A 26,719-nucleotide genomic window follows, 5' to 3' on the forward strand; every position below is an offset into this window, starting at 1 on the left:
CTTGGCCTCGCCCACAAATGAAGCGGTCTTCATCGATTCATCCGAGTTCTGAAATGTCAGCCGGCCGTATGTTTTACGTCTGCTGAACTCCGTGTTTATCTTTGCCCAGTTACACAAATGTGTGGGTGGAGTCTGCATTGTAGACTTGTTGCAGCAGGGTTCATTTTGAATGTCATTATCAGTCTGTCACGTATTCATCTGAAAGGATTTTAGATTTTTACACACGCAGTGACGTCCTGGATCTCTGCCATGAAACATTCAGGTGGCTCATTGATTGGTAATGATCCTGACGTTTTACATTAATTCCATCCTCCTAAACTAATGTGATCTCATGGCATCATAACTTCCTGTCATGAGTGTCAATCACGTGCATGTCATCAATAGCTTAAAAAAGTCCAGAACGATCCAGGAGTTTGTCAGATTTGAGGGTTCCAAGACAAAAGATGTCACATGTGTACATGATTGTAAAGCCATCTGAGGCTAATTTGTGATTTTGGCTATACAAACTATATTGAATCTAAAATTGAATAAATATCCAATATGTTGTTAGGACTGGAAGTTACGGCTCATAAATAATACTGCTAAGTTTATGCATTGAATGTCGGAATATCAAAATGGGTCGATACCATATCGGCAGCATCATTCAAGTAAACTATTTTTTGTATTATAATTTATTATATTTACAAATAAATTTAAAGCTAATTTACTTCAATCTTTTTAGTTTTATTTATCATTTTATGGAAGGATATTTCCATAAAAAAAAAAAAAACAGGATCGAAGTGGCGTGTGTCACTGAACAAAATATAACTTTAAATATGGTCAAAACTTTAGACGGTACTTAACTACTTTTAGTTACCACATTAGCCACCCACAAAATTATATCAAGAGGGTACTTTTGTATTGTGTCAGGATCTCTGATCCCCCCGAGTCGGTTGATGAGAAGGATCCAGCACGTTGATCAATTAAAGTCAAAAAGTTAACATTTATTTAGAAGAGAAAAAGATTACATGAGCAATTCTCCGCAGATATCTGGCTCTAACTATTGCTTGCAAGCAGGAGGTCCAACACACCAGCACGTATTCCAGCGTTCTGTGTAATGGCGTCTCCGAGCAGTAAAAACGCTGAGTTTTTATACACTTGAAGACAGTTCTTAGTGTAAGTTACGAGAAGCCACAAATCAAGTTGAGATAAGAAGTCAGGTGAAGCTGAGGGTAACACACAATGCTCCTCTGATCGAGGGTCTGTGAGAGCAAGTTAACCCCCTTCCCCAAACACAGCTGCAAACCCTAAATCTTCTATCTCTACATCTCAGGGTCAACCACTTGAGACCTGGCTCTTAGCACCAGACAATTGTTTACAGAATGTTTTTACCACTACATGCATCTCACAATTGTCATGACACATGTCTTCTTACAAAACTACACTGTAGTCAAAAAGCGTTGATAGATAAAAAATCATAGCCCTTTTTCCTTTAAATTCACTGATGTCCTTGACTCATTTCTGTTGGATGACCTTTTATTTATTAACCTTTTTAAAAAAATAAATTTGTAGTGTTGCTTGGAAAAAAACAAAGGAGCCTTCAAGTATGTGATCTTGTAAACGTTGTGAAGGGATTCTTCTTTCGTGCAGACATTAATACTTTGATCTCCCTGAAGGAAGATGAGACATAGCCGTGACGATGCAAACCCCGCACCACGCTACTGTAGCTCCGCATCTGGTCCATGTGTGAGTCACTAATCCACACTCTTCCCTCTGCGCAGTAATACGCCAGCTGGCAGATGTACTTTGATAAGAAATGGATCTCAATGAAACCGCACAGTGAAGGAAGAAGTCTGAGTTTTCTTGACGCAGTATCTAGCGTCATTGAGTTTAGTTCGACGTGGATGAGTACACCAATAAGAAGGGGTTGCAACATCTTCATTATTGATTTTCTCCTTTTTAATTAGCTGAGTTTTGGGAACTTGATAGATTATTGATCCTCAAGGATTGGGTGGAGTGCTTCAGGGTGTTCCATTTTGGAATACAAAGGTTTGCTATTGTGTGTCTATTGTGTGTCTACTAACCTTGTATCAAAGTTTATTTCTGATTAGGACTTGTATTACCAGTGTTTCCCACAGATCCAATGTGTGGGGGCTGACCGCTGAACTGGGATAATTTGTTCAATATCAATTTGGAACACAGAACTTCTATACAAATGTCGTACTAAAACACACATCAATGGATAGAACTCCATACAATTCACACTATATACAAGTCCCATAGCTGTAGTACACATTTCACACCCTATACTACTTGTTGTTACAGCCTACATGCGCAAAGTCTGCAACTTCTGCCAGAGCAACGGATTTTGCGGGGCGTTTTCATGACACGCGAGACAGACGCGGTGTGTGTGTGTGTGTGTGTGCGTGTGCGTGCGTGTGCGAGAGAGAGAGCGACACGTGAGTGACAGACTGAGGGAGAGCAGGGAAAGGAAATGCACTGAACGAATACGCTGCGTGATGTAAATAGTAGGGGTGTAACGATTCATTTTAACAACGATTCATGGTTGCCGATTCGATTCATGGACGATCTGGGTTTATTTAGAACGATTCAATTCAGTAACTTTACTGGACAGTGCAGGCAAAGTTTCCGAGATCCCTGTTGTTTCTTGTAAGGAAATCAGGTTTACATTAATTATGGATATTATAAACAAGCAAACAACAATTAATGGCAAATATATTAACCTTTTATTTAAATCAAGTGCCATTTTCAATGTAAGCATTACACAATAATTACACAATGTTTGGATCAATTCACAGAACCCCGGATTTTCAACCACATTGTAGGGTCGCATGTCTTTACAGCTAAACTTGGCAATTGTTACTGTGATGTTGAGTTTGGTGCTGGCGAGGCCTGAGGTGTCTGCGGAGCTGGAGTTACCTTCTGCTGCTGCTGCAGCGGTGACGCTGCTAGAGGTCCTGACTGTCGGCGTAGTTTAATCCCACGGCGCCTTAGTAGATGGCCGGAAAGATTCGTCGTGTTTCCGTGGTTTTTTTATTTGGCTTCTACATATTCTACAAACAGCGACCGACTTATTTAGAACACCTCCGTGTTTGCAAAAGCCAAAATGTTTCCACACGCTGGATCGATAAGTTAGTCTGTAAATGTCTTGCTCACAGTCGTCTCCTCCACGCTGTGTTTTGTTGTTGTTCCGAGTTTCGCGCGGCGGCCGCTGCGTACTGATGACGTCACAGACAGGCAGACTGAATCGAGTAACGTTTAACGTGTCTAAAGTGCTAAAAAACAAACAAACACACATCCATACAGTTTTTGTGCTTAAATCCAATGTGCAGTTTCCAAGTATCGATACAATCGATTATGTACCATTTCATATGTCGTCCGGAATGCCGATTTTCGGAGCACAGATCGATTCAGTTGGAGCGCAGGAATAGAAATCGATTAATCGATTTCAGTGGATGAATCGTTACACCCCTATTAAATAGGGTTTAAAAAAAAAAAAAATACACCAAACTCAATGTGTGGCAGCCCGCGTTGAATCTGTGGCGAGATCTCTTAAGACAGCTAGCGGAACGGCTCTCATGGCTACTTCTATTCTAAACAATTTCTAAATGTATGAGACTTTCTGAACAGCAAACGGCAGAGTACACATTCAGTAAGGCTGGCGTTTTTTTTTTTTTTTACATTGCACCAAATATTTTGTGGCCCACAGGCAACCAACAGATAGCGTCCTCCTGGCAATGTCCCTCTAGTCCTCGGTAAATCGGGACACCGTCAGCCCTGATCGAGTACCGCATTCGCAGAGTTTTGGTATGGAGGCACCGGCTCTTGTGACATCATTAACCAGATACAAAAAGATGAGCACTTCCTGTGCCCAGGTGGATTTTTCTTACGTTCTGTCAACATCTCTCTCCCCTAAAGAAAAGATTCTTTGATATATGACGAGCACATTCCAGCTTCTGGACTGCCATGAAGAACCCGTGGATCATAACGTTGTGATTACAAACATGTGACCTACCGTCGTCGTGAGACACAGTTTTGGAATATTTTCCCACATTTCTCTGCAGCATGGACCCAGAAAATACCTTTGTTATTCCCGCCCAACAAAGAAATTCAAGTGAAGACATGGAACCAAGAAAAAGGTTTTTTTACAATGTGAGGAACCGCCGGGTCCACACCACATGTCTGCTGTGTGCTGTGAGGGAGCGCGTCGTGTTACAGACGAGTAAAACCCCCTCTTGGTTCTAAGTAAATGTCACAGCCTTTCAGGAATCGCTGGAATAATTGGCAGCGTATCATTGGATCTGGTTACTATTCTGTCTCGTACATTCTAAAAATGTCTCTTGTGCTGCCAGGTGTGAAGGAAGGGAATCAGTGTAGATAAGGAAGCACTTTCCCTTCTCAACCTGAACTGATCTGTCCCGCCACGTCGGTTGTGGAAAAGCTGGAAGGGAAAGGAAGTCCTTCACAGAGCGCTTCATTAAAAGTGAGAAGAGCTCAGGGAGAGAGAGGGAGAGGGAGAGAGCTCTGTGGGGATATCAGCACTTGGATTCTTCTGTTGAGTGCACTAGTTCATCGCTGCCCCGGCCTCTTGACTGCTGCTGCCCCTGGCTGGTTGTCCCTTTTATCGATCCACTGTTAACTCTGATTCACGAGACAATGCTTCCCTTATCGGAGGTGGAGAAATTAGCCCCTTGTGCCACAGTTAGACCTGGAAGATTTTACTTCTGCCAAAAAGAAACTTCAGATGAAGCCCACATGCTCACTCCTGGAGTGCTTGTCTCAGCTTGTTTTCTAAGTGTACCTGAGAGAAGCTCATGATCTCAATATGGCTCCACCTGCCTCCTGGTTTGTGAGCTAAACGGCATCAACCAATCAGCATTGTAGTTTCATACTGATGCATAACACAGTTGTACATGAACTCTTTTAACTGAAAAATACAACTTAGTGCTGAGATGAATTTGGATTATTTATTTGACCAAACAATGTGTATTTGTCCTCCTGGAATTATTAGTGGAAGCAGCCTGGGGCTAGTAGAACACAAGTATTGCATGTAAGGTCAACTTGCATCAGTTCGGTAGGCTGTGGAGGGTTTGAAGTCCTCTCTCTGTGACTGTGTCATTGTTCTCCCATCGCCCTGCTCCCTGCACTAATGGATAGAAAACTTCCTCTTCTCTCCAATTTCATTGAAAACCTGTTCATTTGTGATTCACTTTTTAATACCACAGGCATAATCAAACAGAATATCTCTTGCATTTTTTATGATTACATCTCAGACGGACAGGGCCTTTTGTGAGTGCCTTGCTTTTTGGAATATTTAAAGTCATTTTTCTTTTAAATAAGAACGGTGCTTTGGGAAAACAGCCAAAACTTGACGGTAAGCGCAGCATATTCCTGCAGCATTACTTCCACATGTTGAAAGCATAAGTGTATGAACTATTGATTTTTACGGTGCTTTTACAGCTTAATATGGGCCGCAGTAGTGTAATGCAATCTTAAGAACAATGGAAGCGCATGCCAAAGTACCGACATAAAAGAGCTGCTATGCTGCTAATGATGAGTGCCTCCAGTGAACTTCTACCGTGGATTTAAAAGTTGTCAAAGTTGGAAGGCGTTAGTTCCAGCTTGTTGATGAACAAACGAAATGCTAGTTAGGCTAAATATTTTTACCATCTGGGACTTTTTTTAGATTTTGTGCGCTGTGGTTTTCACCCGTAGCAAAATGCTGGGAAAAAATATATATACATCTGAAATTGATGATAGGGCGTTAAATATGTTTTGAATTGATGAATCTTTCTCATGTTTAGGTCACTGTGGTTTCTCTTTGGTGCTACAATGGGGGGGTGGGAGGGCTGGATTTAGGGATATTCTAAATAAGCATGAGGGGGTTGAATGACCGGTAAAGAAGAAAAAAGACTGATTTGACTATAGTAGGGAACTTTCTTTAGGACTCGACACATCAAATTGGACCTTGTAAATTGTTAGCTGGGAGACACTCCATGTTGAAATGAGTAAATACTACCAAGTGAAGACTCATTTGCCTGCAGGCTTTTATGGTAAGTGCTCTTGTTACTACAAATGGTAAACTAAAACCGTCTGAAAGCCCAATCCATGCCAATTGAATATATTGCTTTTTAAGGTAAAGTGTTCATGCACAATGCTGATGTATATTCATGATGATAATTCAAATGATGAAGTTTGCCAAGTAATATTAGCATCCACTAAAAGCAAAGTAAGTCTTGTATGCCCCTAATTTCAAGATTGATCTCTAACATCAAATTTAGACAGAGAGGACACAAGACAGACCATAGAAGACAGATTCTGATTGGACTGAAGAGGCAGCTCTCAATGATGGTTCACACGTCCAGAACAACCGATCACACAAAACAGTTCCCACTTTGAGCAGGATTTCTTCTTTTAAAATGAGGTAGCATTAAAGGTGTGTCCTCATTGCCTGTGTGAGAAGGAGAATAAGCAGTTCGGGGGGGGGGGGGTCCAAGCCCCTTGTTGCTGTCTTACAAGCTTCCCATCACCCATTCACAAAGTCTCCCAAGTGGGCTAAAGCAAAGAAAGAAAAAAGGAAGCCTTATTAATTCACATTGAGTCTGGCTCTGGATGGCAGGAAAAGTGTATATGCTATACGCCATCTTAGTTCTTTTACTCCAAACAGGGCATTAGCTCTGGGGGGGTTGTTCAGCTCCTCAATAGGACCGGGCTTGCATTATATCACACAGTAAAGCCGCAGCAAGGCAAACAGTCTAGAACTGTCATTCCATTTCCTACCACAGGGCGAGATGCTAATAGGCCAAATAGAGGTGGGTATGAATCTGAGCTGGTGGCCCACACTACCACTTTTTTAAACCTCTGTAGAGAGCCCTCTCTGCTCCCCAGTCATTTCTTAAGAAGATAAAGTATTTGTGGCGTACTATCCCTCCTCTCTCTGTCGTCCCCTTCTTTCTATCTCAACTTCTGAAGTACAAACAGTATCTTCCTCTGTCAGATATAGATGCCTCTCATTGTTGGTCCCTGGCATCATGCTGTGACAGCTCGCCGAGCGTGTTAGCGCCAGTGTCTTCCTCTATGGATGTGCAGGTCCCTCAAGGTCCACTGAGGAAGAGATAGTAAATAAAAGAATAGATGAGACGTGTGTGTGCATGGAGGCGTGGAGAAGGATAGTGTTGAATGTCTTCCCAAAGAGAGTGTAAAACAAGGACATTGTTTGGAGGGGATTTGTTCATAGCCTAGAGAATGCAAACTAGTGCTGAAAACCCTCCGGTTTGAACTATAGCACCTCTTCACATTGTGTCCAAGACATCATGTCCTGACATACAATACAAATTGATTTGCATCTGAATGCGTCACCTTTTAGTTCATTCCTCTATGAAGTCAGATCAGTTTCAATAATCGCAAATGCGCACAGAGCGACTCACAAATGCAAACCGGAAGATTCAGAAATGCACAGATCAATAAATTACAATTTATATCTGCGGATCACACTGCATTTACTTGCGGATCGCTTCACATTTGTGTGTGGGTTTTTTGAGACACTGATGACGTTATTTCAACATGGACCTGTCTAGCCAATCAGATGTCGCCCTCATTTCCACCAATTAAAGCCCCCCCCCTCCCCTCCCCACGAGCCTTGCAGCGTTACAGCAACTTGCAAAGGCGATGCAACGGGTCCGAAGTCAGCAAGCAACGGCCTCACCTGTGTGGGCACGCACGTGTCAGCGTGTGTCCATCAAGGTGGAACTTTCGTGCGCAGCGAGGAGTGGACAATTGTAAATGTGAAAAAAAAAATCGGGGCGCTTGTGGGGGGGAGAGCACTAATTTCCCACTGGGATCGAACAGCTGCCTCTTGGCTGTAAGATAGCTGTGTGTGCGATTCATCGCTCCCCCCGCCGTTTGTGGGCTTCTTCAGTCGTTGTTCCTCATTTATGATTACGGGGATCCAACCAAGGAGGGGATTCGGAATCACAAGTCTTCACAGGTGCATCGTTGTGTCAATGTTTGAAGATGCCGTTGGCCCTCCCAAATCTGTCCCGATATGGCGTGATGAGCGGTGTGATGAAATCGCGGGATTTCCTCTGGTATTTACTCGTTGCAGGTACTCCTCTCTGCTATTACTGAATGCGTTAGCAAGCACAGACCCTGTTCTCCTGTGACCAGGAAATAGTCTTATCCCTTGCAGAATTTATAAGAATTGGCACAGGGGTGCCCACACTTTTCCGGCTCGCAAGCTACTTTTCAACTGACCACATCATGGTGATCTACAACCCCCCACCTCATTCCTCACCGGCTGATGGAGGTGTAGTGTAGGGTAAACGAGTAGTAGCGGTAACCAAACGGAACAACATGCGGTTAGCAGAAAATGAGTCAATAGTCGATAAAACAAGTTTGCTTTTGAATGAAATTAAATGCGTCCGTTAGGATCGCTAATTAGCATTAGCTTTTCGTTAGCTCCCGCAATCGACTGGTCGACCTATTAGCATGTTGCGATTATTGTAACATCGCAGCAACTAAAGGTGGAGTTCACAATTGAGCATGAGGATGGGCTCAGACTATCTACGCGAACCCTTTTCATTTAACACATCTGCTGCTGATAATTAATGTACTGTTTGGACGGGCTGGGCGGTATGGCCTAAAATTCATATCACGGTATTTAGAAAGATTCTGGCGGTATCCGGATATATGATGGTATTGTTTTTTCAAATAAACACATTAATTCATTGCTGTTCAACTCGCTCCCAACTGGCCGGCAAGTTAGCTTGTTAGCGTATAGCTTGTTTCAACCGGTATACCGCACAGCCCTATTGTTTGGTGGTTACTCTATAATGGTTTTATCCATATGCTAATGTCTCCTTCTTATTTACAGGAACATTTTCTCTACTTGAGATGAAAACATTCCCTTGCACACTTCAGTATGGAAATGACATGAATGTTAAGCATACAAAAGAAGAAACAAATTATTGCCTAGTGATTTATTATTTGAAGTTATTGTGTGTTCATTAGATATGCTTACTGGAAGCAAATTGAGTAATCACTCAACCTTGATTTTCACATTGGTAAGAAATCAAATGATGTCACTTTGGGAAATTGTTTTCCTCTGCTTCTCCAAAACGATTGAAGCCATTTAGAATAATTTCCTTGTACTGCAAATAAAGAAAGTAGCACAGACAGAAAAGTGGGTCATAATGAACAAAGACCATGCTGTTTTTTTAATTAAAGGCTGACAATGAATTTGCATCATTTATTTGTTTCTATCCATGATGCTTGACGGCTCTGCATTCTGGCATAGTGACAAATTAAAAAGATAGGAGCATTTTGTTGGAGGAAACACTGGGAGAACTGCGACTGATGGCCTTTGCACGTCCCGGTGCGGCTTTGTAGATGATACTTTGCATTAACATCTTATGCACCTCCGCCGGTTATCCCAAGGAATTAAAGCTTTACTGAGTCATTAGTGAGGGAACGCTCAGGTTTTTAAATCCGCAGATAGGGCAGTACAGTGGTGTGGTGGTTAGCTCTGTTGCCTCACTGCCACAGTGGCTTAATGTGTGGGGTCTGCATGTTTTCCCAGTATCTGCATAGGTTCCCTGCGGGTACTCCGGCTTCCTCCCACAGTCCAAAGACATGCTCTGGGGATCAAGTTAATTGCTGACTCTAAATTGCCTGTAGGTGTGTGGATGTGAGAGTTAATATTTGTTTCTCTGTCCGCCCTGTGATTGACTGGCGACCAGTCCATGTTGGCTCTGCGACCCTCTGGATGAATGGTATAGTAGATGTCTGACTGACATGCATGTTTTATATATTCATCCCATGACTGTGCGAATTAATAGGTGGCATACTGTCTATATTGACTCCCCAAAGTCCAATATGGATGACATCATGGAGTACATTATATGTCCTATGCAAATGTGGATTGTACCTCCCAGAAAATCTTTACCTCTCAATTTGGTCCATTGTGAGACTTTCAACGAACTTGAAGAAGAGTTTAAACCAGCAGTGTGTAGTTGAAGAACAACAACGTCTTCATCAATCGATGGACCCGGGAGAGACATACTTTGTCCAACTCACGGTTTTCCTTCTGGCAAAATATTTAGACTATAGAATCGTAACATAAAATATATCCTAAATAAATCATAAGTGCAAGGGACACAGAGCAGAGCGCAGCAGACTTGGTGCGACACAGTAGGGTTTGAGAAAATGTGTTGACCGGAAAGGCGCCACGCCAGCCGGGAAGGTTGGCCTGGGGGGCTTCCACCGCCAGCAAGGCGACGCGCTCCGTGGCAGGGCTGCTGGGAGAGACTGGGCCTTTCGGTCCCGCTACCAATCGCCCCCCGGGAGGAACTCAGGGTGGTCCTCCCGGCCAGGCGACGCTGCAGTCCAGAGGAAGCAACAGTAGTTCAGTTTGAATGACTGGGTGGGATGGTTGGGTTTTAGGTGAGATTTTAAGTTATTTGTGTTGCCTCTTTTCGTTGCCACTTTTTCTAAATAAAGTCGACATATTTCCTCATTTGGCTTATAGCCCAAATGTTCCCACATCGCAGCTGAACATTGCGGCTTCGTTACCAAGTCCATTTGGATTAGTTTATTCTAAATAGCTAGGCTATAGATGTCTAGAAAAAAACTCTTCATAACACAGTGGGTTCACGTATTCCCAAGCGGAAAGTGGAAGTTTCCCATGAACAGAGGGAGGGGATGCGTAAAGTGTCGAATTGCCATAAGGCAATGTGCCATAATGATGTATTCCGCGGTATGTACAGACAACGCCTGTGTTCCATTGGCTTAGCCAGTACACTCTTAGCACCTGACAGACACGCTCGCACACACTGTCACACAAAGTGATTTTATAATGAAAAACTTGTGGAAGGGTTGCGGCAGGAGAAGTAGAGCAAAGGGCCGCAGTGATTTGTTGTCTCGGAGGTTAGCCGTCGCATCTGCCTCGTGTTTATTAAGCGCACCAAAGCCTCGTTGAGCCACAGTCGATCATTCAGCGGGAGCGGTGTGATGGAGGGCCTCCCCTCCAACCTGTAAGCCTCGCTGAAGCTATTAGTGCGCCTCAATGTTTTCTGCAGAGACGATGCCTTAACGACAGAGATTCCAGACCAATGTGTCATTTGTCAGTGAGTTAATATTGAATACTGAGGAGTACCAATCCGTTAAAAACAAAAAGGTAATTTTTGCCATAAAGCTTATTGACAGCATTTCATATTAATGTTTCAGACCACTGCATTTATGCAAGTTTTTTGTTAAGAATTAATTTTGACAAAATATTATTGGCGTCACCTTATACTTGTGACTAAATAGATTTAGCCTTGAACGTAGGGCTGCAACGATTAGTCGACGCAATCAACGACGTTGATTATAAAAAATCGGTGACGCGTTGTATATTATAAAAGTATTCAGAGCTTCGTTTACGATAAATGTTAAATGCAATGTAGTAAATCGGTGAATTATTGTAGCCTGCCTTTTCGTTCGTTCTGTAAAATTAACGTTAACCTCCACTTGGCACTCTGCAAACACCATCACCGCAGTTACAAGATAACTACTCGGCATAATAAAAACCTACTAAAGCCTACAACTTGATAAAGCTCTGTGTGTTCTTGTCTTTCTCTTTTAGTACTAATCAAAGGCGCGCGCACGAGTTTGTCCTTCAGATGCTTGTGCAGCCTCAGATGGAGTCTGGACAGAGAACATCCTCAACATGCTCGTCATCTGCAAAGACTTTATTGCTATTTTGAGTTACTTTTAAAACTTTGCACTTTCTCTTTACTTTTAAATGCGTATTTGCACTTACATTTTGTATTACTGTTCAATGTATTTATCATGAGGATTACATTTGTATTAACTTGTTACTCAAAACATTTCAAGTTCAATATCCAAAGTTATTGAATGGAATTAAACGATCACTCGTAGCCAAAATGACTACTTGCCTCTTTGTTTGTTTCCACGCTCCTACACTGTGGTAAATAATCATTAGATTAGTCGACTTATTGGAAAAAATAGTCGATAGATTAGTCAATTACAAAAATAATCGTTAGTTGCAGCCCTACTTGAATGCATCCTGATGTTACCTTGGTATGTTGGCTGTTGTCTCTGTTATAACTAAAATAACTGCACTGACACATATCTGACCGTATCGGTATGGGAACAACCCTGTGTAGTTTGTTAGTAGTAGTAATGCCCAAACTACTAATACTACGTGATCACAGTGATGCACTAAAGATGAGGCTATGCATGTGCTTTACACTGAGGATGTGAAAATAGCTGCTTCCTTCTAGTTACATACCCAACAAACACCCGCGGAGTGCGTTGCCTTCCCTTAATGTCGAGTCATCGTCCGCCGTGCTGCTATAGACGGTCGGTGAGGTGGCCTCCCGACCGGCGGAGGTGGTGGAACTACCAGCGCAGCATGCCACCTGATGGAGAATGTGTGCAGCACCATTTTATAGGGCCGAAAAAAGACCCAACAACATTTTAAGGAGCCACAGATATCCACTTAATTTCCTTCCTCTCTGCTCAACTCATTATTTTTCTTACCCATCCTCTGAAATTCTCAAATGTCACAGACCCCCTTCCACTCCCTGTCAGTAACACTGCCAAGTGCTGCTGACACTTTATAGATACTGTACCTTTCAGTGTTAAATGGTGACCTTTGCTGCAGAGCTAAAGCATTTGATCTTCCCCAATCTGAAGAAACAAGGCTGTCAGCATTTGATGACCAAGTCAATGTCTCCTTGGGTAGCTGGTTTTTGATATCGAGCACGTAGTCCAGCAGATTTGACAGATCACTACATTCCCTTTGTCCAGGCGTTATTTAGCTATGCGAATTGCACAATTCACCAAGCAACTTGTCCGTGAGCAATCTTAATGGAATACTGTCCCGACAGAGAGTGGCATATGTAAGCATTGGTGACAAGAACATGGTGGAGCCCTGTGGTGTCTCGTGAGGAGTCTTTGCTGGGGACAAATTCTTTCTCAGTGGGCTCAGCCGGATGCCTAAAGAGTGCGTAAGAGAGAAGGATGCTCCGATTTAGTGCCATTGACCGTCATTGCTACTTTCTAGAGTGGAATGCAAGCGTATTCTACCAATATTTCTGAGACAATGAGCCCAAACAGCCTTCTGCAGGAACGTATAAGGGATCAGCAGCCAATGGAAAACCAACGATTTTCTGGTGTTTGGTGAGACCAGTCCGTCTCAGTCACGTCGGCTGTATGGTCGTTTTACAATTCAAAGCAAATATTTAAATGAAAAATTATTTGTTTCATAATCATTTCAATCGAGTTTTTTTACAAATAACCACTGGAGGCAGGAGGGATTTTGTAATGGGCCAAAATACTTGCAGTTAATTAGTGCATCTGTAAGGTAGTCCATTATTTTACAGAAGAGAAGTTATGAATAAAGATATCCCAAAGCTGATCTTAAGAATCGCTGACAGAGCCTGTCTAAGTTCTTGTACTGAATCATATTGGCCATAATAAATCCAATCCAGACGATATCAGCTAAATGTTCACCAGAGTTAAAACGAAAGTTTTGAATCGCTCCTCCATTGTGATCATTACTATTTTGCTGAAATCAAATGGTGTTCCAATGCTATTCATGATATAATTTTGAGCTGTCCCGGGTTGACACACATGAATCCCAGTCTTTTTAGTTTGCCATCTCTAGAAGTGATCTTGTCAATTTGAATTGCGCTAATGATTCATCCAAGCTCATCTAGTCATCTTGTTAAAAATGTCTCAATGAAAATATGAGGCAGGAGAATAACGGTCTAATTTATCGGCCTCCAAACGCCTTCATTTTGGTCTGGATGAAAGGTCTTGCCACTGACTCTCGCTTCACGGTGACACAATGGGCCCACAAAAGGACTCCTTCTCAGATGCTAATTAAGTTTTGTGAAAATAGATTGGTGATAGGCTTTGAGGGGGTATGAGGAGATTTCAGATGACGTAACAGAGATTCTGAACGCCAGCTCCTGAGCTGTTGACTTAACCAGGACTCGATCAGCATGAAATAGGATTTATGTGTGGAGCTCAAACATGCTCTACTTCATGCACTCTCCTGATCATGGAGTACTGGGCTTTCTAAATTGAGAATGAATTGAAATGAATGAATTTTCCACTTTAGTTATATGTAAGATGCCAAATACAATTTATACCGTAAAAAAAATCTGGTGATTACCACCTCAGTGCAGTTTGTTAACAACAATTTGGCAACAATATGTCAACAATATAAGTTTTGGCAATCTTTCAACATTAGATTTTTTTTGTTAGGGCTGTTAATAGATTTTAAAAAAATCAACAAATTAATCACACATTTTGGAATCCATTAATCTTGATCAATGAATGTTTTTTTTGTTGAAATGGTATAAGGATTTTCATGTTGCGCCATAACAACTGACGTTGTTATTTAGCAGGCGGCAGATTTTTTTTCTATACACGTCAGCGAGGAGCGCGTAGCGTCGGAGCAATCACAATTTGAGTCCCCCCCCCCCCCCCCCTTCCCTCCATATATAATAGTAGTGGAAACATTGTGTTTTTATATTAAGACTGTGAGGGTTTTATTTTGTAAGTTGTTTTCTTACTGCCTAATCAGTGGACCTGTCCGTCTGTCTGCGTTGACCTGCCACTCCCCTAATGTTTGTCTCAGTACACACAGCCCTTCTTCCGATTAATCTTGGTTCTGCTTTGTTTCCTGCAGGGTTGCGGGGGGGAAGGACCGTGACGGCACGGTGGCTCTCGCAAAGCCGAAGCAGGAGGGATGCTACAACCTGGACACAGGTCAGATGCCTCGTCCACCCTATTACCTGACCTTTGTTTCCCTGCCACGTGCACAGCTACTCAACACTGCAACGGAAGTGTGGTCCCCTTAAGTTAGCAGTGTTACATCCATCCAGATAAAAGTGTTGTAGCTGGCAACATACTCGTGCTTCCTGTAGCTAGATCCTCACTGGTAGTTGGACTAAATGTGCCATACCATCAAGTGGTTTATCCATACTCTGTGTCTGAACATGTGCTTCCATAATATAATAATCTACAATCCTCGGCCAGAACCTCTGTGACCTCAGGAACCTATATATTTGATTAAAAAATGCTTTTTATCAGTTTATGCAGGATATTTTCGAAAGTCGCACTACGATCTTGACTGCTGTTACTAAGCAACCAAAACCTGCGCGCTGCAACAGTTAAAGTTGCTGATTTTACCATTAAGCTTTTCCGACTAAACCTAACAATGACAAATAGGCTTCCACCTCCATAAATCCCTTACAAGAACTGCTGGACTCGTCTTTGACTGTCCTTTCCACAGATGTGGTTACTGTATTCAGTGAGGGTGAACTAGTGAGTAGTTACTGTTGACTAATGGTGAATCTCCGGGGAGTCCTGGACTTAAATTATTAACTTCTCTGTTTATTTATGGACGAAAGAAAAGATGTTTTACCGTTCCAAAAGTTTGCTTTTTTTCTTTTATCTCGGGGGCCCAGAGGAATAGTTTGTGGCGCGACGGCGGCATTCTCGCTTTAGAGCAACTTGGCGACTCGGTGACTAGAGTAAGTGAGTCGCTGTCTGGGTTATTATCAACGGAGGATGTCTGTTCTGGCTCTGCATCCGGAGGGGGACACTTGAATCTGGGGTGTTATTATTTTTATGAAGGCTTTTTGACAACTTAATTTTCAGCCCACTGACCGTCTCATCATCGTCAACCTGCTCGCTGGTACAAACACGCACACACAACATGCACTCTACAAAGACAAGTGGGAGGACAGGCACATTAAACACTATTTGCCCCTTAGAAAAATGAGGAGGAGGAAAGCAGCTTCTCCGACAGTGTTGCACCAGCAGTCAAAAAAATATTTTTTTTTTAAGCAGAGGGTATTTAAAAAAATATTAACAGGACAGTTGGGAAAAGCTGAGTCATGGGGTTCTCAATAGGAAGTTGACAACTACTAAGGCAGACTGAATGCTGCAGATTATATATCACACTTCTTTTGATTAATTAGTTCTACTCAAGCCAAACTTGAGTTGCACAACACATTAGTTGCTACCCTGGTATCTATCTTTAACATGAACGACAAAGGACATCTTCCCATTTCATAGAATGTAATGAATATTTTCCATGATTAATGATGTACTAGTTCATCAGACTGCTATTAGTCATTCTATTCTATTCCCCGACCTGCACATATCAAAGCAATACACACTTCTGTTGTAAGAAGCCAATCAGAGGTAAAGTAGGGCGACCATGCACGTTGAATGACGTGTGTATGACGTGTGCCTTCAGGTGACAGACAAACATAAATCACTCTTTAGTCAATACTTGATTTGTCCTTTCTGGGCTGCTGTAGAACCGTGGTGTTGCAATTCCTCCTCCCTATGTAGATATAATATGATCATTTTATATGCTCAACAAACTTAATAATTCATATTATATTGCAATAAATCCCCCTTTATCCAACACACGTGTCCCCTGTAATTTACTGATTACTGTAGGCATCTGACCGCCTTCTGTGAATCTTAATGTTTATGATGATGAGAAAGTATAACCACGTAGCATGATTCAGACCCACTCATTCATCCGCGTAGCTGTCCTGGTTCCTAATTGGCATGCTAACGAGTGGGCAGTGATGCTTGACGGGCCGGTGTTGCGGTTATAGGGAGATGCCTCACGGACGTGGGGGGTACAGAAATGTATGAGACTGACATACATATTTCTACGATTGGGACATTTACATCACAACCGCGATCAAAATCTTTTGCAACCGATAATGTACTATGATCCCCTTTTTGGAACCAATACATTTTTCCAGTAGAACTCGACATTAGTGCATCTATGCAGAAAGACTGAAACCTGTTTCTGCTGTTCAGAAGAAGAAAGATCAGATTTGAAATGTTAACTTGCTTGGAAGGTGCCTTTTTTATAATGTTTTATAACTTGTTTTTTACAACAAATATAGATACGACATACAGTGCCTTGCGAAAGTATTCGGCCCCCTTGAACTTTTCGACCTTTTGCCACATTTCAGGCTTCAAACATAAAGACATAAAACTGTAATTTTTTGTGAAGAATCAACAACAAGTGGGACACAATCATGAAGTGGAACGAAATTTATTGGATATTTCAAACTTTTTTAACAAATAAAAAACTGAAAAATTGGGCGTGCAAAATTATTCAGCCCCCTTAAGTTAATACTTTGTAGCGCCACCTTTTGCTGCGATTACAGCTGTAAGTCGCTTGGGGTATGTCTCTATTAGTTTTGCACATCGAGAGACTGAAATTTTTGCCCATTCCTCCTTACAAAACAGCTTGAGCTCAGTGAGGTTGGATGGAGAGCGTTTGTGAACAGCAGTTTTCAGTTCTTTCCACAGATTCTCGATTGGATTCAGGTCTGGACTTTGACTTGGCCATTCTAACACCTGGATATGTTTATTTGTGAACCATTCCATTGTAGATTTTGCTTTATGTTTTGGATCATTGTCTTGTTGGAAGACAAATCTCCGTCCCAGTCTCAGGTCTCATGCAGATTCCATCAGGTTTTCTTCCAGAATGGTCCTGTATTTGGCTCCATCCATCTTCCCATCAATTTTAACCATCTTCCCTGTCCCTGCTGAAGAAAAGCAGGCCCAAACCATGATGCTGCCACCACCATGTTTGACAGTGGGGATGGTGTGTTCAGGGTGATGAGCTGTGTTGCTTTTACGCCAAACATAAAGTTTTGCATTGTTGCCAAAAAGTTCGATTTTGGTTTCATCTGACCAGAGCACCTTCTTCCACATGTTTGGTGTGTCTCCCAGGTGGCTTGTGGCAAACTTTAAACCGCACTTTTTATGGATATCTTTAAGAAATGTCTTTCTTGTTGCCACTCTTCCATAAAGGCCAGATTTGTGCAGTATACGACTGATTGTTGTCCTATGGACAGACTTTCCCACCTCTGCTGTAGATCTCTGCAGTTCATCCAGAGTGATCATGGGCCTCTTGGCTGCATCTCTGATCAGTCTTCTCCTTGTTTGAGCTGAAAGTTTAGACGGACGGCCGGGTCTTTGTAGATTTGCAGTGGTCTGATACTCCTTCCATTTCAATATTATTGCTTGCACAGTGCTCCTTGGTATGTTTAAAGCTTGGGAAATCTTTTGTTCTCCACAACAGTATCTCGGACCTGCCTGGTGTGTTCCTTGTTCTTCATGATGCTCTCTGCGCTTTAAACAGACCTCTGAGACTATCACAGAGCAGGTGCATTTATACGGAGACTTGATTACACCGGTGGATTCTATTTATCACCATTGGTCATTTAGGTCAATATTAGATCATTCAGAGATCCTCACTGAACATCTGGAGAGAGTTTGCTGCACTGAAAGTAAAGGGGCTGAATAATTTTGCACGCCCAATTTTTCAGTTTTTTATTTGTTAAAAAAGTTTGAAATATCCAATAAATTTTGTTCCACTTCATGATTGTGTCCCACTTGTTGTTGATTATTCACAAAAAAATACAGTTTTATGAGTTTGTACCCTATGGTTGAATGCACTTATTGTACGTCGCTTTGGATAAAAGCGTCAGCTAAATGACATGTAATGTAATGTAATGTAATATATGTTTATGTTTGAAGCCTGAAATGTGGCAAAAGGTCGAAAAGTTCAAGGGGGCCGAATACTTTCGCAAGGCACTGTAATGCAGTGGCAAATAGCTTTGGTTTTACATTTAATTTGATTAGATTAATTTGGGATTTAAACAAGAACATTTCAAGAACAAGAAAAGGTACTGGGGGCACAGCGGGATGCTCGATGCAACACTGGTGTTTTTTTTTAGTGAGAAGGAGCTTCTTTTCAGCTGTGTGTGAAAGCGCTCGCTATGCGTGACACATTTGTGGGTCCTAAATAGAGCAGGCACATAGCGCAGGGTCAGAAGAGGATCTGCCCGCGTTTAGCTACCAAGAGGCCCACACGAGAACAGGCCGACCGTGGAGGGTGTGTGTCATGTGATTGTATCTGCTCATCGATTGTCTCTGACTAGCCGAGACCCCCGGGGGGTTGATCCTACTTATATGTCCAGAAAAGAAATGTTGAAAAAAGTGGCTGAGTTATTAAGTGGACACCTGTTCACTTTCTCCTCCTTTCCTTTTTTCATATGCTGTTCAGTGTCAGAGGCTCTGTCCATCACTATTTGTTTTATTAGCTTCATACTCACTCCCATGTCCTTCAATTATTTGTCAGGGGAGTTCAAAGGCTCACCGCGGCCTCCGTTCTCTTCCGCCTCATTTTTCATCTGTGTGCTCAGAGCTGTGTAGTGTGTTCCCGCCTCCCCGACACCTCTGCTCTCCGTCTCCCTGGTGATTAGATTATCTCTCACCTCATGAGCGCGCTGGAGATGGCGATGACATTTACCCTGGGGATTAAGGGAGTGCACATACTTGGATCCGTGTGTGTGTGTGTGTGTGTGTGTGTGTGTGTGTGTGTGTGTGTGTGTGTGTGTGTGTGTGTGTGTGTGTGTGTGTGTGTGTGGTGAAGGGGAGGCTACAATAGCATTTATGCACATTACACAGTCACGCTGATGATAGCAGTATTTAGCTGATAGGGTTTTAGAAAGCTGCCCATTGAAGCGCAGCATACTAAAATTTGGGAAAATCAATTCAAGTTACACCCTTCCGTTAGACAGCTTTGTCGGTCCGTTCACCAATCGGCATTGTGATGATGTTAATCCCTGGCTTCTATCAATAAAACAAATGGGATATGTGTAAACGCAGCCAACAAGAAAGCTTCTGCACAGATCTGTGTACTGTTCCATAATACTGAACTGAACACACATTATTGATCGATTTTCAGATGTCGTCATTTCCAAGGAAGGGTTCTAGGGACTATGAGCTGTCAAGTGAAGCTGGATGAATTTCAAGTGTTCAGAGCAAAGAGACCCAAAGCTTTAAAGAACATGGTGTCAGAAGAGTTTCTATGTATTTCAACAGATATTTATGTGACACATTGTGCTTCTTCTCATCTTCTGGAATTCTAACCCATATTTATTATTTACAATGTTTATGTTTCTGGCCACAGCTCATCACAGTAGTTTGCTGTTAAGCCAAACCGATTTCTGCCTCATGCAAGACATTCATTCTAAATGTGTGGCTGTGAAGCAAGCTGCTGATCCTGTATATGAAACTCTCTTACCACTAGAAACATTTAGTAGGTTCATCTCGTTACTTATCCGTACTTGCTGCGTGAGTGACATGTGACTAACATTTGGAGTGTCATGAAAATCATCACGAGTGCTGCCTCTTGTTAATATGGTGGTGATTGCGTAAACATCACCTGAATGATAGTCAGTCTGATTGATTGGTGAACCCCATGATATGAATAAATTCTCTGTTGCCTTTTTATTTGTTCTTGAATAGCTCTCTATTGTGATATAATTTGTCTATGGATAAATGCTTACAGACTAGGACTGTGCAGTATGGCCAAAAATCCATATCATGGTATTTAGAAACCTACCGGGAGACCGCCAGAATCTGACGGTATTGCTTTTTCGAGTAAACACATTAATTTATTGACCCCGAAAAGGACTGCCAGCTACCCGCTCGCTGGCCAACTCGCTCGCAACTGGCCGGCGAGTTAGCGTGTTAGCTTGTTGCGTCTGCTAATGTTGCCACCAGAGGCTTGACAGTAACGTCAAGTAACAGTAACGAGCCTCCAGCAGCTTTGCTGCTGCGGTTTACTGGTCATCTAGCTGATCAAGCTAGCGCTATCTCGCTAATAACAACATCAACAACAACAACAACAACAACAACAGTAAAGCAGTTAGCAGGACTAAGACACGTTTTTATTTACTCGCCTCCTTTGGACCATCTGTTGTCTTGTATTTCGTGCTTTGTCCCATATCGGTTATTGCTGACAAATATATTTGTGTGTGTTTAATGCTGTCATATACGGTAGTCTAGTGCGCTTGCGCATATACTGTGGGTTATACGGTAGTTGATGTTATGCCTGTAAAGGGAGACACGACGATCCATTAAACCAGCGCGGCTAACTAAGAAGCCTCTAATGCATTTATTTACAAGTGCCATTTTAAATTCATCTCATAGCACTTGGTTGTTTAGCTGTACTTAGATGTGGTATATACATTTACTTTACTTGCAGTACATTGATGGTAATAATTTAATGAATACGCTTCAAGTGAACATGGGGGTGTGTTTGTGAGAGAGTTTGTGAGTGTAGTATAGAGAACATGTTAAAACAAATCCTGTTACATTTTCTGATTTTGTATTTTTATTCATTTTTTATAAATTATTATGTTCAAGGAGCAACCTGTACTTTCTGAAGTATTTTTGCAATGTGAATTTGCAGTTCTGTTTTAGAATAAAGGGTTGGAAATGAAAGCTTTTTAATGCTGTTTTTTTAGCAGATTCATCGATTAATTTAAGAAATAATCGATTATCAAAATAATCGTTAGTTGCAGCCTTATTATAAAGTTATAACCATGACTCAATCTCAACACAGGTAATACAAGTAGCTCCGACCGCTGGGCGCTCCTCCATGACAAAAAATTAAAAAATTGTAGAAATTCATACCGTACGTATAGCGTTTGAACCGTTATACCGTATTAGAGACAGCTATTTCTTCTCTAGCAGACATTTGTTTGTCTTTGCTCTGTAATTGCTCCCTCTCTGTACATAGTTTCCATCCAGTCATATATTTTCCTTTCTTCTTTTTCATGGCCAAATAAGTGTAGAATTACTGGCATAACTTGGAAACCTTTCTTTATGACTAATCATTGTGTTATTTACCCCTGACTCGTCATAGATATGGAATCTAGAGCGGCCTTTTCTGTCGTTGCCAGACCAAAATTCTTTCCAGCAGTTTTCTGAAGTTTATCCGGGTCAAGGGGCAGCAGCCTCAACAGGATGGACACCCCAGTCATATCTGCAAGCCCCTCATTGTGTATTTCAGATTTCCGAGGCCAGATGGTATGAGTAATCCACAAGTGTGTTCTAGATTCTTCTCCCAGTTGTTGGTGCCAGGCAACGATCTGAATGGGGTTGTCTAGGAGGCATCATAACTATTTCTAACGGTGAGGCTATAAAAAAGAAATTCATTTTGTATGCTGTTAATGCAGAAATGCGGCTTTGGTGGAGATGTCGTCGTACATCTGGAGCTCAACAAGCTTTCGACCTCCTTCAGTGGGTCTGTCTGTTGTTGAGCTACCATGATTGGGTCATAAAGATAAAGATTTTACAGTTTAACCTTCATGGTGTGAAACTACGGACCTTTGTTAGTGATTAATATTAACTACAAACATGCGATCTTGACATTTTTATCTGTTTGCAGATCTCTGATGTTACATTGTGAAGGTTCCTGTCAGTAATATAGTGTGATGCTTTCAGGCATTGATCAGTGAACATTAGTATTTAGGGACAGTGAATTATAACATTATCATGATTTGTTCTCATGTAAACATTAAAAAGGTATAGTGCTGGTGAGGAATTTCAATAAATCCAGTCGTTTGAGACTCAACGTAAGCAGATATTGGATATGAATTGAGAGCTGCATAACGTTCTAACAATAGCTTTAAATATAAGCGGCTTAAAATACCGGAGTACAACATTATTTTTAAATAATTTGAATTGTGTGTTTTATGAAAACAACAAAATGCAGTTCATTGCTATGATAAAACGATTCAATTTAGAATTGGTCATGGTTTTGACTGACTGTAGAGCAGTAGAAATGAGTTTATCGACAGTGGCAAACAAAACAAATAGTCTGCATCTTGTAGCTTGCCTAAATAATCAAGGGCTTATGCATCTGCCAATATGAATCAACAATAATTAGTAAGAGGACATTACTGGGGATCTTTTAAAGTAGTATCCTCATCTTTTTATCTTTTGTGATGATCCGATGACTTTCATGTTCCAGGTACTGAACTACAAACCCGGAAATACATTTACTGTATGTACTACACAGGCTGTTTAGAATACTGTGGAAGTATTATATAGTAAGTTATATATATATATATATATTATATATATATATATATTATATATATATAAATATATATATATATATATATATATATATATATATGTGTGTGTGTGTATGTATATATACATACATATATATGTGTGTGTGTGTATGTATATATACATACATATGTATGTGTGTGTGTGTATGTATATATACATACATATGTATGTGTGTGTGTGTATGTATATATACATACATATGTATGTGTGTGTGTGTATGTATGTATGTATTCTTCTCTGTCCTCTCTCTTCCTTTGTGAACATCTGACATGGGTACGCTCCTCTGCCTGTCTGCTTCCCTGTGCATTGGGAAAAGTCAGCACTAAGCTGATATCTGTATTCTCGCCATGCCCGCTGCGTGCCACGGTTCAGGTTTCACCTCAGAGTGATACTTTTGATCTGATACTTTGTGCTGAAATCCTTTTAACATGTTTAGATTCAAGAGCTAAAATTGGCAAAAAATCCTTCATGCTTGTTTCATGCTCAGAAGTCTGTTGCCAGCCCTTATCTGCATAAACTGCACCAAAAGGCCATTGATTTTTACTTTTCTTTGGTCGCATGAGGGGAGGACTACTGCACTTGGCTGTACAACCCTGTGTTCTACAAGGATTAAAGATGAAAGTCAAAGTCAGATCATGGTCAAAAGTCCCCATGGAGGCCACAGATAACTAGTGTTACAATACAGCCTGAAGCAAGATTTTGAAATTGTTTTTTTAACATGACTGCTGCAATATTTCTGTTTTATGTTTATCAGCCATAATCAGCCAGCGGATACGTTTCCTGTTTCAAAGTGCAGACATCTGCTGTCACAACAATTGCGACGATTTGAGAAGACGCACACTGCGGCTCACGTATTGTAGAAGTCAGCAGAAACTCTTTTAGGGTTCATCGGTAACATTCTCTTTTTACTCCATATATTTACTAAAGGGTCAGTTCTGACTAACCTGAAATATTTGTAAAATGGAGTTGAATTTAATTTGTGGTCATCAAACAAAAGAAAAGTTGCCTTCAAAGCAGAGACTGCGCGTTGTGAGTAATAATTAGTAATTAACTTCTACATTACATATCATTTAGCTGACGCTTTTATCCAAAGCGACTTACAATAAGTGCATTCAACCATAGGGGTACAAACTCAGAAGAACAAGAATCAAAGTGCAATTTCCTCAAATAACCCAATTTACAATTTGCCATAGATGAGTGGCGTTACAATTTAAGTGCTACAATATGTTAGTCTTTAGTCAAGGTAGAGTCTGAAGAGGTGTGTCTTTAGTTTGCGGCGGAAGATGTGAAGGCTCTCTGCGGTCCTGGTGTCTTCCGGGAGTTCGTTCCACCATTTCAGAGCAAGGACAGCAAAGAGTCGTGATCTAGTCGAGAGTTTTGCTCTCAGTGAGGGAGGGACGAGCAGTTTTGCAGATGCAGAGCGGAGAGTGCGGGTCGGGATGTAGGGTTTGACCATGTCCTGAATGTAAACTGGACCCGATCCATTCACAGCATTTTACGTGAGCACCAGTGTTTTGAACTGGATGCGGGCAGCCGCCGGGTGGCCAGTAAAGAGAGCGGAGAAGTGGAGTAGTGTGGGAGAATTTAGGAAGGTTAAAGACCAGTCGAGCTGCAGCATTTTGGATGAGCTGCAGAGGTCGAATGGCGGTAGCAGGGAGACCTGCCAGGAGGGAGTTGCAGTATCTCCCAGGCGTGAGATGACAAGAGCCTGAATCAGTACCTGCGCTGCCTTCGAAGTGAGAAGGGGACGTATTCTCCTGATGTTGTAGAGCGTGTATCTACAGGATCGTGTTGTCGCAGTGATGTTGGGAGTCAGGGAGAGTTGGCTGTCGATTGTGACGCCGAGGTTCCTAGCAGTCAAAGTGGGCGCCGAGTTGCCAAAGTTGACCGTCAGGTCCTGGGTCGGAGAATCTTTTCCCGGAAAGAGAAGTAGTTCAGTCTTGTCAGATGGTGGGCGGACATCCACTGAGATATGTCAGTTAGACAGGCAGAGATCCGCGCCGCCACCTGGATGTCCGAGTGAGGGAAGGAGAGAATTAGTTGGATGTCATCGGCATATCTGTGGTAGGAGAAGCCATGCGAGCGAATGACAGCGCCGAGAGAGTTGGTGTAGAGCGAGAAGAGAAGGGGACCCAGGACGGAACCCTGAGGATCTCCAGTAATAAGAGGACAAGGTTCCGACACAGATCCTCGCCAGGTTACCCGGAAGGTGCGGCCGTCGAGGTAGGACGAGAGAAGGGAAAGAGCAGAGCCTGAGACACCAAGTTCCTGAAGGGAGGAAATAAGGATCTGGTGGTTGACTGTGTCAAATGCAGCAGAGAGGTCCAGAAGGATAAGGACAGAGGAGAGAGAGACGGCTCTAGCAGTGCGAATTTGCTCTGAGACAGCAAGGAGAGCAGTCTCTGTGGAATGGCCTGCCTTGAAGCCTGACTAGTGGGGTCAAGGAGGTTGTTATGGTGGAGGAGAGTTGGTTAAAGATTGCACGTTCAAGAGTATTGGACAAAAAGGGAAGAAGAGAGACCGGTCTGTAGTTGTTTTCTTCAGAAGGGTTGAGGGTAGGTTTCTTCAGGAGAGGGTTAACTCTTGCCTCCTTCAGAGAATTGGGAAAACAGCCAGATAACAGAGCATTGTTGATGAGACCGGTGAGGAAAGGAAGAAGGTCAGGTGCGATAAATAGAAGATACAAGATTTGATGGAATGGGGTCAAGAGGGCAGGTGGTCGGACAAGCAGAGGTTACTAGGGTAAGAATTTGGTTAGGAGACGGGGGCGAAAGAGGAAAGTGAGGGCGATTAGAGGTGAGGTCAGTGGGACGCAAGAAGTAGGAGGTGGGTTTGAGAAAGAGGAGCGTATGTCAGCTATTTTCTTGGTAAAGTAGTTGACAAAGCCACCCGGAATAAGGGTGGAGGGGGGAGGAGGACTAGGGGGTTTGAGGAGGTTAGAGAAGATCGAAAAGCGTTTTTTCGGGTTAGAAAATGAAGATTCGATTCTGGATTGGTAGAAAGAGCTTTTGGCAGCAGAGCTAGATGCAGAAAAAGAGGAGAGAAGAGATTGAAATTCAAGCATATCGTTTATATTTACGCCATCGACTTTCCGATGCTCGCATGGTGGCTCTCATGGCACACACCGGTTGAGACAGCCACAGAGCCGGAGGGGATTTGCCAGCCAGTCTAGAGAGGAGGAAAGAGTTGAGAGTCTCTGCAGCAGCGTTCGGATGCAAGAGTGAGAAGGAGTCCGTTGAAGGGAGAGCTGATAGCACAGAGGAGGCCAGGGAGGAGGGAGAGAGGGAGCGAATATTGCGACGAACAGGTACAGAGTCAGTGAATGGGGCGGGGTCGTTTATGGCGGCAAATCAGCTGGACGCATTGCTCTTAATGTGCCGGTAATGATGGTAAATTATGGTTTTAGCTGGTTGTTATCTATGGTCCACTACGATTACCGAAGGGGGGCGTTTGTTTTTTGACAATGTTTTATCTCATAATTGTTGGAATGCATTAACGATGCATTCCAAGTATTGTTCTTCGAATCTTTATTTCAACTTCTTCTATTTCTTCCGCGGCACCTTTCAACTCCTTCACACTTTCAGCTATTAAAACCGTTCAAATATTAAAATGTTCAGCTCCTTTCTGGCTTGAGGGCTATGACTTTTCAGCTTTCTACCTCTTATGCTTGAATTTATATAAATCAATAATCATTAATATTTTAACATGGTTTTCAAATGGA

General features: G+C 42.2%; 1 protein-coding gene across 1 annotated transcript in view; it reads left to right on the forward strand.

The window, feature by feature from the left end:
* adam19a (ADAM metallopeptidase domain 19a) overlaps positions 1-26,719 on the forward strand; it is a 151,863-nt gene that overhangs the window by 3,257 nt on the left and 121,887 nt on the right. Inside the window, exon 2 of the mRNA XM_040179604.2 lies at positions 14,702-14,781. Coding sequence (XP_040035538.2) covers positions 14,702-14,781 — 80 coding nt within the window. The remainder of the gene's footprint in view (positions 1-14,701; positions 14,782-26,719) is intronic.

The sequence above is a fragment of the Gasterosteus aculeatus genome, chromosome 7 (assembly GCF_964276395.1).
Source record: "Gasterosteus aculeatus chromosome 7, fGasAcu3.hap1.1, whole genome shotgun sequence".
NCBI lineage: Eukaryota > Metazoa > Chordata > Actinopteri > Perciformes > Gasterosteidae > Gasterosteus > Gasterosteus aculeatus.